The 18,506-nt window shown below is 53.3% G+C and overlaps 1 protein-coding gene across 5 annotated transcripts in view; it reads right to left on the bottom strand.

The window, feature by feature from the left end:
• The window catches only part of TCF7 (transcription factor 7), a 56,199-nt gene that overhangs the window by 5,886 nt on the left and 31,807 nt on the right, over window positions 1-18,506 (bottom strand). For all 5 annotated transcript variants that reach the window (XM_072347874.1, XM_072347875.1, XM_072347876.1 and 2 more), the window contains exons 4-9: window positions 8,818-8,950; window positions 7,650-7,740; window positions 3,799-3,909; window positions 3,513-3,675; window positions 3,062-3,169; window positions 715-763 (exon numbers count right to left, since the gene is read on the bottom strand). In XM_072347874.1, coding sequence (XP_072203975.1) covers window positions 715-763; window positions 3,062-3,169; window positions 3,513-3,675; window positions 3,799-3,909; window positions 7,650-7,740; window positions 8,818-8,950 — 655 coding nt within the window. The remainder of the gene's footprint in view (window positions 1-714; window positions 764-3,061; window positions 3,170-3,512; window positions 3,676-3,798; window positions 3,910-7,649; window positions 7,741-8,817; window positions 8,951-18,506) is intronic.

The following is an 18,506-nucleotide window of genomic DNA, read 5'->3' as shown; positions in this document are numbered from 1 at the left end:
TCAGGCTGCTCTGCCAGCCCTATTGCAGCACTGGACAAGGGCACCTTCCTGTCCGCACCAGCAGTGTGTGCTGTTGGGCGCCATCAGCAATACTCCCATCCACACAGGGTGAATCTGGTGTTTTTCTGTCACACACAAGCTGTATGTCTATATGCACGGATAGATACACACTTCATAGGCACTGAAATGCGTGCATTCTCAACACTCTCGGCACCAAATGCCACCAGCAGCATTAACTAAACCAAAGCCATTACTGGGACACAGTTTTGGAACTGCTTTTTATGGACAGCTTGAAGAGGGCATCAAACGGCCTCTAACGGAGCTGTGTGAGCTGAGCTGTGTCATCCCAGCAGCAGAGGCAGGGCTGGTCCCAGCTCACAGCCAGCAAAGGGATGGCCCAGGGCAGTCTGTAGGGGGCACTCACCTGGATGCTCTGCATAACAGCAGTAATGTATACATGCAGATCAGCACTTAACAGTATCTCATCGTATCAGTTTCCACGAACTACTCGTGTTCTAATTCAAGCTGATCTATGAAAAACTCACAGAAATGCTGACTTTCTGTCTCACGAAATGCACAGATCATTGGTTATGATCGGGAGAATGAAAGAAAATATGGCAAAGCGTGGAAAACAACAACTGTGTGGGATCACCCATCCCACACAAAACCGAAGTGCCCACCGAGGGCTGCACGGCTCAGCACTGCAGGATTTACCTGAGTTGGAGTCCTGCTGCTTTTCCCGTGTCCGCCTCTTCTTTTTCCCCTAGGAAAGCCAAGGAAAAGCCCATCATCCGGTGCTGGGGGATGGATGGGGCCTCAGGGAGCTCTGAGCTCTGGGGAATATACCCAGGGAAGTCCCAAAGCCACCAGCAGGGTGAGTGTCCCCACATCCAGCACTGCAGGCAGTAGGGCTCACTTTGACACATCTGCAGGAACTCAGAGATGGAGCCACACCTCTACTATCACCCCACTGCCCTCTCAGCTTTCCTCCCCCAGCTGAGCCCCCCCATTCACACTGCAGCGTGCCTAAAAAGTTGCAAGAGAGCTGCACTGCATGCAGTTACACACTGGCTCCTCCTTGCAGGACATTGGTTTGAACATCACCCGGCTCTCCTGCTCCATTCGAAGCACTGCAGGAGGTTCTGCCTGCACAACACAGCACAGCTGTGATCAGAACTCCTGGTGAGGAGAACACACAATCACAGAACTCGCATTTTCTTCACCCCCCCCCAACAGCAGAACAGCACTAGGCCCAGATTTCCTCCCCGACGACCTCAGGGAGGAGGGCACACAGAGGCTGGAGCAAATCTGGCCGGTGTGGGGAGCGCGGCTCACGGGGCTCCTCTGCCCTCTGCCTTTTTGTATGACTTCTTGTGGTTTGAGTGAAGGTGGAAAGCTCTGCGCTGCGGTGAGCTCTTTCTTCAGTGTGGGAGCAACTGTATTTCCTGCCTAATAGCCGAGTCATGTGCAGCAGAGGTGACCTACATTCCTCCTCCTCTTCTCTGGGGCTCCAGAGAGAACAGCAGCTCCTGCAGCGACCACGAGACCTGGAGCAGCTGCTCACAAGTGCTGGAGGGAGAGCTGCTGTGCTCTGAGCCTGGGTGTGTGCTGGCTGGGAAAGGAGAACTCCTGGTGCTTTGCAAGAGGAGAGAAGCAGGAGGGATGGGATTTCCATGGACAACATACTTGGCTTGAAGGACAATGATGCCCAGCTCACAGCGCTGCTGCTGCCCTCTAGGGATGCCCATAGAGGAGCACTCCTGGGTGCTGCCACTGATTCTCCATGGGCATCCCGGGTCTCAGAGAGCTCTCACCCTGCAAAGCTGCACGTGGAAGCCGAGCTCCCAGCAATTTACTTATGGCTAATTATTACACCTGTGTAAGGACATTAGGATGATTTCTGGCTATTTGAGGATGTTTTGGTTGATTTGGGGCTTTTTGAACAGCACTTGAAGAAGGGCTTCAAGCACAGCTCCAAGACTGTGGCTGCGAGGGAACCACTGGAACCCTGGATGGAGCAGCACAGCCCAGCAACAGGCGGATATTCAACAGCCCTCTGCACCCTGCCCCAGGTCTCTAATGAGCTCATTAGGCAGGGCTCTCTGCATGTGAGATCAAAACAGTTGAGAAAGCCACTAGAAGAGGCTGCATCCCATGCTTCTGCAGCACTGGAAGCTCGCTTATTGCCTTGCTATTCTACTACTAACATAGCAAAGAGGAAATGAATTCTCTTCACGCTGACTTCTCAGCGCTCCAGCCCTGCACATCTAGGTGGGACGTGGCACAGAGCAATGGGCAGAGCATGCACCTCGATCTGCTGTCCCTCTCTGCCTGCCGCAGGAGCTTTCCTTTTTCTCCCCTGTTGAACGTGGATTTTTAATTTTCTTAGCAACACCCTTACTTGGGAATCAGCCTCTCCAAGGAGCTGGGGCCAGCCTGCAAACTGGCAGAGCAAGCAGTGCCACTGTCTGCATTTACTACAGCTGCATTTGAATACTTTGAACATGGTGTGCTTGGTTTGCTCAGCCGTGGTGGCCCTGTGGGATCAATGTCCCAGCAGGGCAGGTGGTGGCTCGGTGACCATCACCCTGCAGGGCGGCACAGGGAGCCCAGGGCTGGGGCACAGCATTGCTGCCCTATGGATGCAGCCCTATGAGGGGTCCCAGAGTTGGACTGGGCCCCTGGCAGGCTGAGCTCAGCACTCATCTCATGCAAAGCAGCTTCTCTTCTCCTATTTTGCATTTTTAAATCTTATTTTCCACAATTATTATGCTCCTGTCAACAGACGGAGCTTTCCAAACATCATTCACATCACTTAGAAGTTCTCTTTCCTTGGGCACTAAGCAACAGTGGCAGCTGCAGAGTTACAACATTCGTGGCACAGATGTGCCACGTGGAGCAGCCAAAGGGATGTTCAAACCAATGCCAAAACACATATTTCTATACAAACCATCCCCACCGAAACAGCATTACCATGGATAACCAGCACCTGATTTTCCCCCTCCCTCCACAGGTCATTTTTGGGCTACACCTATGGGACTCGAGCCACAGCATCACTCACGTAGTTGTCCCGTGCAGACCAGCCAGGGTAGAGCTGCATGTGGAGCTGCCGTTCCTTGCGTGCCAGCTCGTAGTACTTGGCCTGCTCCTCCCGGGACAGCGCGTGCCACTGTGGGGACAAGCACAGCACTGAGCCTGCCCCGCCATGGGGACAATGCACTGCAGGGTGTGAGGGAGAGCATCCCAGAGCAGGTGGAAGGGACGGGGATGCTGAACTGGAGCTGCTACAGGTCTTGTAGGGCACCTCGCAGCCACGGCATTGCTGTTGGGATACAAGATCTCCCTCTTCTCCCACTTTTGGGGCTCTCTACTGGCTGCTCACAGCCTGAGGACGTGCAATGCCTCCAACACCCCCAAAATTCCAATCTCTATCAGAGTGATGGGAGAAACTCTCCCCTGCTCCCCTCATGTCCCCAGTCCCAAAACTCCTAGGGACCCCCAGCTGCCCTTACCCTCCTTCCCAGGATCTGGTTGATGGCCGCGCTCTCCTTCAGCGTGCATTCAGCAATGACCTTCGCCCGCATCTCTTTCATATACAACATGAAAGCATTCAGGGGCTTCTTGATAGTGGGCTTCTTGGCTTCCTTCTCTCTCTTTGGTTCTGGCTGAGGTTTCCTTAGAAGGGACAAAAGGAGCAGTCAGTGCCAGAGCCATTCAGTGTCACCGGATGATCCGTGGGCATCACCCAGTGTGACACCACAGCAATGGCACAGATCAGGAGCCCTGCCCAGAACTCACATGTTGCGGTCATAGTGCTCCATCTCCTGCTTGCCTGAGTGGGGCACGATGGCGGGGTGTGGGATGCCAGTGGTGTGCATGCCGGAGCCCAGCATCAGCGGGTGAGTGAACCTGCAATGGAGACGGGGTGAGCTGCACTCACAGGGCAGCGGGGCGCTGGTGGCCGTCCCTTGGTGGCTCTCCGGAGCGGCGGAAGCAGACGGCAAGCAGAAGGCACAGAAAGCAGAACAAGGACAGAACGGACCCAGGGGGGCGGCACAGGTTGGGAGTGGGGCTTTGGCATCGGTTTGCTGTTCCCAGCAATGCCGTCATGCCGCTCCCCAATGCCCTGCGCCAGCAGGGCTCAGATCAAGGGTGCTTTCAACCTGTGTTTCAGACACTCAGATCTCTGTTGCTGCAATATCTTATTAGTGCTGTAGGAAGAAACAACAAACTCAACCCAACGTTTGGATTTGAGAGATTAGGACCACCCCACAGAAAAAGCATGAGTCTGAACATGAACTAACTGCAACTCTAGGAGGTGCACCTTGCCCGAGCAATGCTCTCCACCAACACAGGATGAGATCATCAGAGGTCTCCTTGCCTTTCAGGCCTCATTAGCTCCCTCGAGCTGCAGAGGGTAAAGCCAGAGCCGACAGCTCTGCCAGGCCTGCCACGCTCTGACTGCAGCTCAAGAGGGCAGAATTGCCCATGGGAGGTGAACTGCTCGTTAGATATGCTGGCACAGAAAGAAAAGCTGTTTAATTTAATCCACCAGCACAGTCTGATCCTTATCTGGCCAGGTGTACTGCCTGTCTGCAGCAGCGCTGCAAAACCCAGCCCCATGTGAGCGGGAACCCCTGTGCCACACCTGGGGGCTGCAGGGCCCCAAAGGGAACCATCAGCACATCCCTGCCCTGCGCCTTTGGGGCTGCAAAAAGTGGTGCCCCAAGAGCGAGGTGGGCTGGCAGCACCATCCTGCCCCTGCTGCACAGATAGAGGTTTGCGTGGATAGAGGGCTTGCATAGTTTTCCTGTGGGAACCCTTTGCTGACTTCAGGACAACATGAAGCAGAAGCAAAGCTGGTGTGGGAGCAGCCGGAGCAGGGGCACGCCACTGCCCTGCCCATCAGCACACCCTGAGCTACCAGGCTCTGAGATTCCCAGTTACGGGATGCATTCTGCTCCCTGGGACATCAATGGGGCTGGGGTATCTGTAACCACAAAGCAGACAAACTACGGAGAACAGAGCAGCAGAGATGCAGACGGTGCAGGATTGAGCTCACTGCTTGGGGCTGGCGATGCTGCAGGAGCACAAAGCAGCCCCCAATCCTGCATGGGGCTGGAGCGGGCACAGGGCAGCACGGGGCAGGCATGGGCTGCTGCATATCAGCTGCAGACCTCAGACTTGTTTAGATGTGACGCCAGCAGCCGCCCACTGCTCGTCCTGCTTTTAAGGCTGAAACCAAGGAAAATGCACTGCTCTTTGCAAAGCAAAACTCGGCGGTGCGTACAACACCACGGTCAGAGACACAGAGCGATGGGTTTCACCCCTTTTTCCAGTGCTGAGCTGAAGGCAGGCTCTCTGGCTTTGCTTTTATGACCTGTGCTGATGACAACCCAGTCGCTGAGCATCCTCCCTGGCCGCTCGCTGCTCCCGGGGGCATCTGGGCACTGCCCTGACTCGCTGGGCTGCAAGCTGCTCCCGCACACACTGCAAGCTGCGGGCGCCGAGCCGCTCCCGGCCCCACATACTCACCTGGAGAAAGAAGCCCCAGCAGAAAGCGCTGACGAATACGGCTGTCTAAATCCACATGACGGGAGCGGATAGACAGACTGGCTCTGCCTGGGATCGGGAAGAAAGAGTCTATCAAGTATCCACAGCTGCGTGGCTGTTTCCTAAAGATCCCCTTTGCTAGTGGGGCTTGGAGCAGTGGGGTCTCAGAGGGGGCTCGGTGCCCCTGCTCTGTGCTGCTCTGGGCACTGTGGGGCTTGGGGTCTGCTCAGGGAGCTCCCTGTAGGGGTTGGATCCACACCTGACTCCCCTCCACCCCCACTTTGAGAAACTATCTTGTATCCTGTTGCAGTGCTGAATACGGAGGTGGGCAGCAAGATCAGAGATAGTGCTATTGCACAGAATAAACTGCTTAAAAAATAAGGAAGGGTTGTTTGGCCAAAAAGCTGAAGAGCTCAGCACCTCTCTGCCTGGCCCCGGGGGGATGCAGCTCCTCCACCCTGCACTGCCCCCTGAAATTCGCCTCTGTTTGCAAACAAGCCCAAAGCCGGGTCCTGTGCTTCTTTTTAAAGTTGTTTCTAGTGGGAACTGGGCACGCACCAGACCTGGAGCTGGGAATTGTTTTGAAGATAGTCAAATAAACCTGAAGGAAGTTCCTGGTTGCTCTCAGCAAGGGAAAGCCCCCACGTTTTCATATGGAGATAGCTCCAACACACCTCACTCTGCTCTGTCGGGCTGCCAGGAGATGCTCCCAGCCCAAAACCACAAGTGGAAACCCAGACACCTGGGGAGGGTGAGACGGGATGGCCGAACCCCAAAGCACTGAGCCCTTAAGTGCAGCCACACCGGTGTTGCTCTGCTGTGACATGCAGCACTGCCCTACAAATGGCACCAGCTCCTTCCAGCCCAAAGAACCTGAAGCCTCCTGGTATCATAGGGTGTGTTGTAATCATGGCCCTGATGCACTGTATGGGGCTTTGCAGGGTTTCTGCTCTGCAGAGCTGAAGCCACAGCACAGGATGCCCCAGTGGTGGGAGCAGTGCTTGGAAAGTGGAATGCGATGTATGGGGTGCAGTGGCTGTCACCAGGCTCTTGTCCCCACTGGGGGCAAAGGGCATGTCAGAAGCCGCTGGCTGTATGCACTTCCCTCCTGTCCCCATCTCAGCCCTGGCTCTGAGTGCTTTGGGGCTCTTTCCATGAATTTTGGGCAGGCAAGAGTAAGGGGAAAAGCCCTTCCAGACAGCACACTTTGATGCTGCTCCCTGTCCCTATCAGCTGCCACCAGCACACCTGTTGCTGGGTGCCAGGCACAACGTGTGCTGCCAGCGAGCGGCTCCTGTTGCAGCTGCCATGTCCTCAGCACCCAGCCCTGCACAGGGACACGGGCTCCTGCCTCGCCCCGGCCACATGCATGCTACGTACAGCACACTCACAGCAGTGCCTGTTCCTCCTGAGGATGAATCACATCATACAAGGCATTAAGTCATCGCCCAAGAGGAGCACATTTAGCACAGAAAGCAAAATGCCATCTCTTTGAAGCCGAACTCTGTATCAGAAGCCTCAGCCTCTGTTTCCTTGTGGTTAAATAACTGGAATATGAAATTCATAAACCATCCAAAAGAAAAAAAAAAGAAGTAATATTTCACTTTGTGTTTTCATGTTTGGCAACGTCATACCTGGACGTCTCCAGAACCACAGGATCATTCTGGTTGGAAAAGAACCCTCAGATCCCAAAGTCCAACCCCACCCCACCGTATCACTGACCATGTCCCCAAATGCCACAGCTCTGGAACACCTCCAGGACAGTGACTCCCCCCACTCCCTTGGTGCCCTGTGTCAGTGTCTGACCACTCTTTGGAAGAAGAAACTGTTCCTAACATCCAACCTGATGTCTCCATGGCACCCTCCATCACCAGCTGCATAGAGGCTGCCCGGTCTCTGCCCACCTCCTCATGCAGGCAGAGGCAGCACCATCCCAGTTGCACACAGAGCCACAGCACAACCTCACAGCCCTCACAGCCGTTCTGTGACACCACAGCCCCCCATCCCACACGGAGCGAAGCCCCCTCCCCATCGCTCAGTACATGGAGGGGATACAGGGGGGTCTCAGAGCTGGCCCCACGCATCCCTGCACTCACCATCCCATGGAGGGCGTGATCTGGCCGACCCCAGCTGGGGGGAGCGGGTAGAAGCCGGGGATATCGGAGGTCTGGGAAGGCCGATGCACTGCTGGGAGAAGGGAGGAGGAGGTGAGATGGAGACAGCACTGAAATGAGCCCTCCCAGAGCCATCTTCTCCTCTGTGGGCACTGCTGAGCAGTGGGGAATGCACATGGAAATGCAATGCTGTCCCTACAGCCCTGGCCCATCAGTCAGCCCTGGGAGCCTGAAAGCAATCAGGGGGAATGCTCCATTAGGGATTCTCCACTGGGCAATGCTCCAGCAGCATCAGCACTAGCTCACCCAGCCCAGCAGAAGCAGGGATAGTTCAGTTTAATTTTTCTGCAGTCGTGCTGCTCTCTGCCCTGCTCTGGGGCCTCTGGACCTCTCCCACCTGAGGGATCTCTGCCTCTGCTAACCTGGAAATCTGCACGCTTCCCTTCCAGGTGCTGAAATCTGCCATTTGCTGAGCAAACTGCTAATAGATCTGATAACTCTTCATGCTTCCCTGCTGAGTTTATGATGCTTCAGTGTCGGACCCAGCAGCGCTGTGGGCTCTGATGAGTCCCACATCCCTCCTGGATACACTGACCCAGCACTGTGAATGCGCTCACTGCCACCTGAAACTCAGACGGGCTCTCTGCAAACATCTGAGTGATTCTAACAGATGTGCAGGGATTCTGTTGCACTGACAGGAGGCTGAGGAAGGTTTGATTTCACTCTCAGTCTGCAGCCCACAAGGACAGGTGGTCAGGGGTGAGCTCCCCTGTGCACAGCTCAGGTTTGACCTATCCATGCTGTACTTTGGGGGGTTGGCGTGTGCCGGACACGCACACACGGGTCCATGCAGCGCTCAGACACCGATCCTATTTAGTCAAAATATTTCCTGTTTCAAGCATTCATTTTCTCTAAATGACAACCTGACAGCAGTTTGGGTATGAGTCAAAGGAAAGACAACTTTCCATTTTCTGGTTGACTCTCTCACATCGCCCTGCGGGCTCCGCTCCGGCTTTCGGCTCGTGCAGCCACTGTGGCCATCCTGCTGTGGTGTCAGCCCTGGTTGGAGCTCCACAAGCCCTACCCCAAGCAGTGCCCAGTGCTCCGATCTCCACTGAAGATACGGTTTGATATGGATAATATGGGTTACCTTGCTTCTGGCTGATGTCAGCGGGCAGATGGGGCGAGTGGGAACCATGGCTGAAGTGGTCGTTGCTGTAGGGGATGAGCGGCGTGAGTGGGTGCACTCCATGGGACGGCTGCACGACAGGAACTTTGTTGGACTGCAAAGAGAAGAGAGGAAGAAGGGGGCTTAGGGCTGTGCTGCTGGAAGGAGGGCTGCAGCAACCCCAGAACAGCCACTGCCCTTCTCTGCTTAAATGGACACCTCCTGCAAGAGAAACCCCAGATTAAGCAGCAGCAACAGCTGACGGTGATTGCAGATCAGCCCAAATAACACAAGGCTGTCAAAATCTAGAATTGTTTTTTTCTAATTCATCTCCAGTACCATTTATCTGTGGATGAATGCTAACAGTGTGTCACCCAATGCACTGCTCCAGTTTTCTGCTGCCCACACACACACACAAACACACACACACAGTCCCATGTGCTGCTTTGGTCTGAAGCTGGACTTTCACATCCTGCACATTCACTCTGAAAACTGTGCTCAGGCCTTTGCAGCTGCTCCTGTTGGCAGGACAGGGCTGAGGGGGCCAGCAGCCCCTGCTGCACAATGTGGTACCACTGCATGGCAGAGCACGGACCCAGCCTGAAGGGCTGCATAGCTGTGAGCAATGTGCACATGCATGCACACACACCTGTGCACACATTCATGCACAAATCCATGCTCACACCTATACATACACCTATGCACACACTTGTGTGCAAATCCATGTGCATATCCACGCACACACTCATGCACTAACCTATCTACGCACACATCCATGGACACGCCTGTCCATGCACACGTGCAGGCACAAATCCATGCACACACCCATACACACCCATGCATATACCTATCCTTGCACACATCTATACACACACCACTGCACACAGCCATGCCCACATGTGCACACAGCCGTCTCTCCTGCAGCACCCAACACATCTCCCTGCCTGCCTGGTTTCACCCAGAAGTGCCTTTAAGCCCAGACTGCCTTCAACCTGGTGGCACAACAGCAGCATTTGTTCTGGATAACTCCAGGAGAACCAGGGATGGCAGCACTGCACTGCGGGGAGGTGAGAGCACGGCTGGCAGCTGCTCAGCTCAGCTCCTGTCCTACTGGGGCATCTCCAGAGCACCACTGCTGCTTTCTGACAGCTCATCTCAGACCCCTGGGTTGATTCACCGCTGCCTTTCACTTGGGTCATGATTTTGCTCAGCAGAGCATTGTGCAGCCCCGCTGGCTCCAGGGAAGAACCCTGCAATGGGAAGGATGCAGGGGGGTGCAGATGCCATCCTCCATCTAGCTTTGCTCGTGCAAATAAGAATCAAGAGCTGCAGGTTTGGAGGTATTTAAGAGTGATGTGAACCAGGTCCATGTTGACTGCATGTGCTGGGATACAACAGTGACTGTGCCCCCTCCCAGCACAAGCCACTTGGTCCTGCACTCCCACCAGGTCACTATGGTACCACCAGGTACCCAAGGTACCAGCAGGCCCCTGAGGTGCCCCGGCTCCCCGCATACCCAGCACTGTGCAGGCATGGAGCTGCTGCCCATCGCCCAGATGGGACTCACTGAGTGCAAAAGAGGAAGGGCCGTGAGGAAGCAGCTCCCACTTTGCAACAGAAAATTGGCTTCAGTATCTGATGAGCAAGGAGACAACACAGTGATGCTAATTGTTAAGAGGGACTAATTGCTGGCAAGGCAGAATGAGGAGACCTCACTGCTTACATGTTGAAATCTGATAGTGATGGAAGCTCGAGGTGAGTGGAGGAACTCAGTTCAGGCTGAGCAGAACTATTCAGGATTCATCTCTTTTTATTTATTTTTTAATCAAATGTGGCTTTTTTGTTAGACAAATGGTGATTCGTTGTAACCAGAAGTTCTCAGGAAAGCACCTCACGGCAGCAGGTATTTTGACTCATTGTTTAAGATGGAGATATTTCAGCACAGCACACAGGAACGAGCACTTTGCTGCCTTGCCAGAGTTCAAAGTTTGGAGCTGATGCCAGAAAAATGCAGCAGAGATCAAATGGGAAATGGTTTCAGACCAGGGGAGGGAAATTTGGATTGGATATAAGGAAGATGTTTGTTACACTAAGGGCAGTGAGGAACAGGTCCCCATCCCTGCAGACAGCCCAGGTCAGACTGGGGGGCTCTGAGCTGTGGGTGCTCATTGCTCATTGCAGGGAGAGGGACCAGGTGGCCTTTAGAGGGCTCTTCCAACCCAAACCAAGATACGATTCCATGGTTCTATGATTAAAACCCAGAATTAGTGTGAAATGGCCAATACTAAGAATTTTCATGGACTATAATACAAAGAATATTGGTTTTAGCTGTGAAAATGTTAGAAAAAATACACCGATAGTTTTCTGCTTGGGTTAATTCAGGAGAAGAAAATGATTTTTTTAAGAAGAAGTGAATTTTTGGTGACGCTGGGTAAAGCACACCTTGCTACAGCTCTAAAGCATCCCAGCATCCAGCCAGCGCTGCCTCAGGGCTGGCCCTGGACAAGATTTTGGATTAATTTTTGTGTAGAAGACAAATCAGTACTGAACCAAAGCAGCACAACCATGCTGACCCCCCACCATGTGGTACCCGAGGAATGAAGAGCTATGGATGGACTTTGGTGGTTGCCCACTGAGCAGCCAGGTCTCAGTCCGGCACTGCATTGCACAGGGCTGCCCCTTCCCACCATTTGTTTGTTAAAACAGAAAGAGAGAAAAGAGCAGACAGCTCTTGGAGTGAGCATGTTAAAGAAGAGCAGACCACACAAACCAAACACAGGAGCTCATCTCACAAGGTCAATCTTGATCAGTGCTGTTGCACACAGGCACAAAGCATCCTTCCCATCGATATAGGGAATCGATTTGACAGCCATACTGAACCTCACAGCCATGGGGGACCCTTACACAAAGGGGACCTGAAACACAAGGGGAACACCGTGGGCCCCATGTGCAGTGGGGAAGATGTGCTCTTAAGTGATCCAATGCATGGAGAGGATCCTGTAAACACTGGGGGACAGTACGCACACAGGGACCACATATACACAGGGTGCCCTATGCACACAGGTAACCCATGTGCACAGAGGACCCTGCTCATATTGGGAACCCCATGCACTTTGTGAGCTATGGGAGGGGGCAGCCCCATGACGCCCCACAGGGGCACCCCTGTTCACCTGGCTGGCAGCACCCAGGGCTGTGCAGGACCCGACCCTGCAGCGCAGCACCCGGAGCGCTGTGGTTTGCAGCACCGGAGTGGAGCGGAGCCACAGCGGGGCCAGATCACTCACAGCACCTTCAAACAGTCCCACACAGCTGGCCCCAAAAAGAGTGAAATGACAAAGCTGCGCAGCATGGGGCCTGGCCAGGGATTGGTGCTTGGGGTGCACCGGGGTCTGGGCATCCCCAGCTGCGTGCATCAGCACCAAGGAACAGCTCCCAACAAAGCAATGAGGGGAGCAGTGCTGCGGGCTGCAGCCAGGAGTCAGCCCTGTGTGTTGGCTTCAACATCACTTCTCAGAGAGAGAGATGAGTCTACGCGTCGGCTATGCAAAACAAAACCTACGGAGTTTGCTGCTGCTGATTCAATGAGGAATTAATTCCTTTTCTCTGCAGAATTAGTCACTGTGCCGCAGAGACAGAGGCAGCAGGTCAGGCTGCAGCGAGCCAGCACTGCTCTGCCTTCTGCCCCGTATCCAAACAGCTGCTCAAGTCAGCAAACGGAGGCTGGGAGCACCCTGCAGGGTGGGATCACTGATGTGGGGCTTGGAGCTGTGCTTTGGGGCTCTCAGGTATGGGACCTGCAGAGCTCTGCAAAGCTTCAGGGCACCTCTGCATCCTGAGCAAACCTCCCAGTTTGGGGCAATGTGAATAAATCTAACCCAGCCCCCATCGACCCCTGCAGTGCTGCACCAGCAGACGTTGCAACAAGACCCTGTTCTGCAAGCACTGGGGCCAGCAGCATCTGCTCATTTCTCCTCACAGTGCTGTTTTTATTTTCTCTTTTCTCACTTTTGCTGCAGTCACATTGCCTCACCACTGCCACTGCAGAAAGGAAGAAGGGAAAGTTAAAGCCACCCACGTCAGCACTGTCCTCACCCCGGCAGCTTCGGTGTCAGCAGGGCCACGTCGCCCCACGGGGACGGGCACCCGCAGGGACTGCCCCAACCCTGTCCCCATCTGATGGCACACACAGCATCACAGAGTCACAGAACCACAGGGGCAGGAAGGGAACTCTGCAGATCCCCCAGACCAATCCCCACTTGAGAGTCTCTGGGCTCTCTCCAGCAGCTCCCTATCTGCCTGCAGCTGGGGTGCCCCTCACTGGGCACAGAGCTCCAGATGTGCCCTCCTCAGGATAGAGCAGAGGGGAGGAGACCCTCCCTCTCCTGCTGGCCACACTGTGTGCCACACATCCCAGGGCACCATTGGCCTTCTTGGCCACAAGGGCACACTGTTGGCTCATGGTCAATTGTTGGTCAATCACTGGTCAACTGCAGGTCAAATGCTGGTCAGTGACTGGTGAACTGCTGGTTAATCACTGGCCACCAGGACATCCAGGTCCTTCTCCAGCAGCCCCCAGCCTATACTGATGCATGCAGTTCTTAGCCTATACTGATGCATGCAGTTATTCCTCATCCTGCGTTGCCTATGGAGGAAAGCATACACTGGATTCCTTCAGAGCCATTACTTCTGCATGCAGAAAGCAACAAAGGAACTCTGTGGAGAAGGACAGGGAAATAACTTCAACAATTTTTGAAGCCTCAATGACTTGCTGGTTGCAGATCTGGGACCTGGCCTGGTGCTCTGTTGGCATGAGAGCCTCATGATCCCCAGAGGAGCTGCAGATGCTCAGCACCGGGTCCCACTGCTGCTGCTGCTGGCTGTAAGTAGCAAGGGTTATTGTTTTTACATTCAGCTCTGTGGGGAAATGGCTGAGCTTTACACCGTTTACGGGCACAGGAAGAGCCGTTTCACTTCTCAAGTATTTATCTTCTAAGAGAAAGATGTAGGTGGTTCTTCGTGAAAAAAATAAAGGCATGGAAAAATAAAATTAAAAGTGCTCTTGGGGTGACAGAGGGCAAGTGTGGAGGCCATTATGCCCCAAAGCACAGAAATCCTCCAAAAAATGAACGTGTGCCATCACTGCCTGAGGATGCCATCCCATGTGGGAGAAAACACCTCTGCCCAGAGCAGGTCCCTACTGCTGCTGGCTGCCCTGAGAGCCCCCAGCATTCAGCTGCATGGGACAACAACTGCTGGGGCAGCACAGCTGGCTGCAGCCCAACACCAAACCCCGGGGCTGTCCCTGCCATTGGCTGCCCACCCCCCCTCCAGCCCTGGGACATGTCCCCACGGGGCTCCATTCTGCTGCTCTCCACAATGCAGTTCTGCGAATGGGGCCGGGTGCTGCAGGGCCAGTGTTATCAGTAACCCACCATGGCTGCAGAGGTGAAGGCACGGCCGTGACCCCTGTGCTGATACCATCTGACCTCCTTTAGCTTCTTGAAGGTGAGCAGTCGCGCCAATACCCAGAATTAATCAGGAAAAAGTCCAAGGGGGGGGAGGGAGGGGAGCACAGCACAAGTGTCCGTGACAAATCACTGGCAAAACCCAGACCCAAATGCATCCATGTCCTACAGCAGTGCCCACGGTGGGGCCAGACCTAGGAACCCCATAGCCCCAAAGTGCCAGCCATGCAGCAGCTGCCTGCTGCCATCCCTGGGCTCTCCCGCAGGGCTGCAGCTGCATGGCTTTTTGCTTCCTTTTCCCTTGAAGGTGAAAACAAAAACATTTACTTGAAAGAGGGGAATTAAGAACAGAAAACACACAGAAACTCACACACAAAACTCGGATGTGACTGAAGGTGTTTCAATTCCCCCAAGATCAGAGGGGTGAAACCTGCCCCTCTGCACTGAGAGTGGCCGTGCCGGTGTCACCGCAGCACCTTGCACCCGCACCCTGGGTCCTTGTGCTGGGTGCTGTGCTGTTGGGCAATGGTGTGTGGCTACTGTGTTATGCAGTGCTGTATTGTGTTATGCTATACACTAGGTTATGCTATATGCTGTGTTAGAGCTTATGTCATGTTGTATGTTGTTGTTTCATGTTATGCTATGCTATATGTTATGCCGTTATGCTATACTAATATATGTTAGGCTTTGTTATGCTATACTACATGTTTATATATTACACTATGCTACGCTATATGTTATGCTATGCTATGTTATGCAATGCCATATGTTAAATGGGCAGCCTGGGCTGCTGGTTGGTGACCCTGCACATAGCAGGAGGTTGGAACTGGATGAGCATTGAGGGCTACCTTTTCAACCCTGGCCATTCTACGATTCTCTGTGCTGTGTGATGCCATATGTAATACATGATACCACGCTATGTTGAGCTGTACCACACCATGCTATGCTATGCTGGGCTGAACTACATTTTCTTTCAGTTCTCCATTCTCAGGTCCTGGTGTTGGGCTGGTCACTGACCACAACAACTCAGAAGTCCCTCGTGCTGTCTGAAAGTGAGTCCCCAACTCAACAACTGCTCTGCAGAGAACATCGGCCACAGCAGCACTCACGGCAATGCTTACACACACACAAGGTTCCCACTGCATGAGGCTGCCACAGCCACACACTCACAGGGCAGACACTGTGGGACTGACATGGCTGTGCCCACGTGTGTACAATGGCTAATTAGCAGATAACATGGTGTAAGCGAGGATGATCATTTGTAAAAGTTATCATCTCTCTTTGCTACACGTATCACTGCTGTGGTGAAATCCTTTGATATTTATAGGGATGGTAAATGCATCTGCAGGATGGGCAGGCCCAGGGGTGGCTGCCGTCCTCATGCTCACATTGCTGCTGCTGAACCCAAATGGATTTTTTGGAGGGGACAAGAACTCCTTGGATGGGATGAAGGACCCCACGTAGGGCGGCTGCCCCGGGCCAGGTCTGCAGATCTGCACTAATGATTATTTCCCTTCTTCTCCATGAAGCCCCTCTTGGGAAGATGCAGAGGGAAATAATCCTCCCCGGAGCCAAAGGGAGCTCCCAGGGATGCCCACAGCCGTATGGTGATAGCGGCGCTGCTCACTGCTCGCTCTTGAGGGTGACATGTTGACAAAGAATGCTACAGCCACTAATCCGGGATGATGCTGCATGTCTGGCTGGGAGAAATCCCCCTCTTCTTGACAGGAGGAATTAGTTCCATAACGCTTAATGCCCCTTCTCCCTCTGACAGCCAGTGTTACAGTGCAGGGCAAAATAAACATTTTAATTCAAATGTGGCATTTATCTTCCAGCCGGGTTCTGGAGAGCTCCTGACCCACAGCACAGCCCGCTGCCCCGTCTGGGTCCTTCTCTGATCTCTTCATGTGCACAGCCGCACTAAAACCTGGGCTTGGTGGATTTGCATATGATTAGGCAGCAGGGAGAATTAATAGGGAATTGAATGGGTTTCTCCTCTGCCCATCTCATGTTTATATGAGATTAAAAAGAAGTGATTTTTTTTTTTTTTTAATTACTGTAAAGATGTATTAAATATTATTTAACCTTTTTTTGTTGGGGGGAGGGAAGCAGACAGAGAGAAGAAACAAACTTATCCATATGGTAATGAATGCCTCCTATCGTGGGAAGCAAATATCACTGTAATTAGGATTAGACAGGACTCCTAATTAATCTCGTCTTGCCACTTGACTTCTGGAAGTTCCTTAACTGTTACCTCCAACAAAACGGAGCCCAGGGAGCAGCTCATCCCACAGGCTGCCTGGCCAAGGGTGGTGGGATGAAGGGACACGTAGCCCCACGGGCTCAGTTTCAGCACAGCACTGCAATACGGGGCAGGGACACGGGAGGACACCTCCGCCCCACACCTCAATGCTGTTCTGTGCTGTGCGATGGCACAGACTGACACGGGCGGAACGGAGCCGTGTGCAGCCCTGCTCAGCTCCCAGCTTTTGTCACAGCCTGTTTTTCAGGTATTGAGATGCGCAGACCATTGCATCAGGTTTTACAACGTGAGTGGATGCTCACGTGATTATTTCCATCTTTGGGACTCCAGTGTGGAAAGCAGACTTTGGACTTCAGACCCTGGCTGGAGGTCTCATGCTCTATTTCTGGTGCTGTGGCTACATACAGCACAAGGTGATGCCATCAAAGGGTGCTGCCACTCAAACCAGCAATGAAACGCAGCAAACCGCGGCTCTTCCTCGTGCTGTGCTACATAATAAAACACAAAGGAGGTGCTGCAGGTAGGTGAGCATCTCAGCCTACTTCTCCCAGCACCTCCAGGAAGTGTTTGGCCACAGCTTGATGTGAATGACAGCCTGGGACAACACAGCTGGGACAGATACCACTGCCACTTGGAAACCAGAGAACATGCAGAGCGTGCCCAGCACTGGGTTGAGCTCCCAGCCAGTGATCAGATGCTCACGAGGCAGCAGTGATCAAAGGCTTCACGCAGATAAAATGAGAAAGTCACAATTTCACATGGTTTTGATGAGAAAAATAATGGACGAAACTTCGCTCTTTCAACTTGGTTTTGCTTTGAGTTTGGGCTCTGGCTGCTTCCGAAAAGTGATGTGTGCAGACCCGTGAGACACGAGGACACAGATTAATGCTGCAGATCTCACCATGGGATCTGCCTGCTTCGGGGCCAGGAATTTTATGCAATGTTATCCATTTTCATCAAAAAATGCAACTTATGGAAACCACAGCTCTCGGTGAGACACAGTTTTGCCCAAGCACGATAGTTTGGGTCCCGTTCCATGCCTGCTGCTGCCAAGACTCCTGGCACAGACCCTTCCCAGCCAGCCCCTGACTCACACAGCTGCCCAACCACAGCTGTTCTGCAGCACAGCCCTTGTGTTTCACTCCTCTGCAACGTCCTCTGCCTCATTACGATAATTGACAGCAGCATTTGCTGAATGATGAAACCGAGGTTACGCAGAGCATCAATTACACTACAAAACACAGCCGCCACACCTCTGTGCACACAGCCTCCGCATGGCCGCAGTGCAATATCGGAGTGCAGGAGCAACCCAGGTCCTGGCAGGATGTCTGCGTGTGTCCCACGTCTGCTTTCTGCAAGCTGGAAATGAAAAACTGCTGCTGCTTCCGGGACAGGGACCTGCACAGAGGTGTCCTCTCAAAGGACCCTGCACTGTCCAACCCAACCCTGCAGTAGTACGTCTTCACAGCCAGTGCTGTGTCCAATTAAAGCACTGTTCCAATTGTTTCGGGATTTACATTTTTCCCTGTAAAGTCTGCCATTCAGAAATAAAGCCGTCTATCTCACAGCCATCATCTAAGCTGCTGAGAACACAACAAGTAAAAACCATACGGATTACAGAGGATTACATGTTTTCACACTTTTCTTTTTGGTTCTCACTGAGCTGCTACACAGAGGAAGCAGTTTGTAAAGCACACTCTTCCCCTAACACTGTACCTGTGAGCATCCCAGTGCAGAGCAGACCTCAGCTGCAATGCTGGGTGACACAAAGCCCCAGGCAAGCCAGCAGCTGGCAACACTGAATGCAGGGCTTCAGCAGAACAACAACAAGATATTGAAGCGTACAGGACACTTCTCTACAGCAATCCTTGTCAATCAGAGATTTTCCACTGCTCTGTCTCTCTGAGGGACACGTGCTTCTGAGTGCAGAGGCAGGATTTAAA

The sequence above is a fragment of the Excalfactoria chinensis genome, chromosome 13, assembly GCF_039878825.1.
Source record: "Excalfactoria chinensis isolate bCotChi1 chromosome 13, bCotChi1.hap2, whole genome shotgun sequence".
NCBI lineage: Eukaryota > Metazoa > Chordata > Aves > Galliformes > Phasianidae > Excalfactoria > Excalfactoria chinensis.
This window is presented reverse-complemented; position numbering and strand designations above follow the sequence as displayed.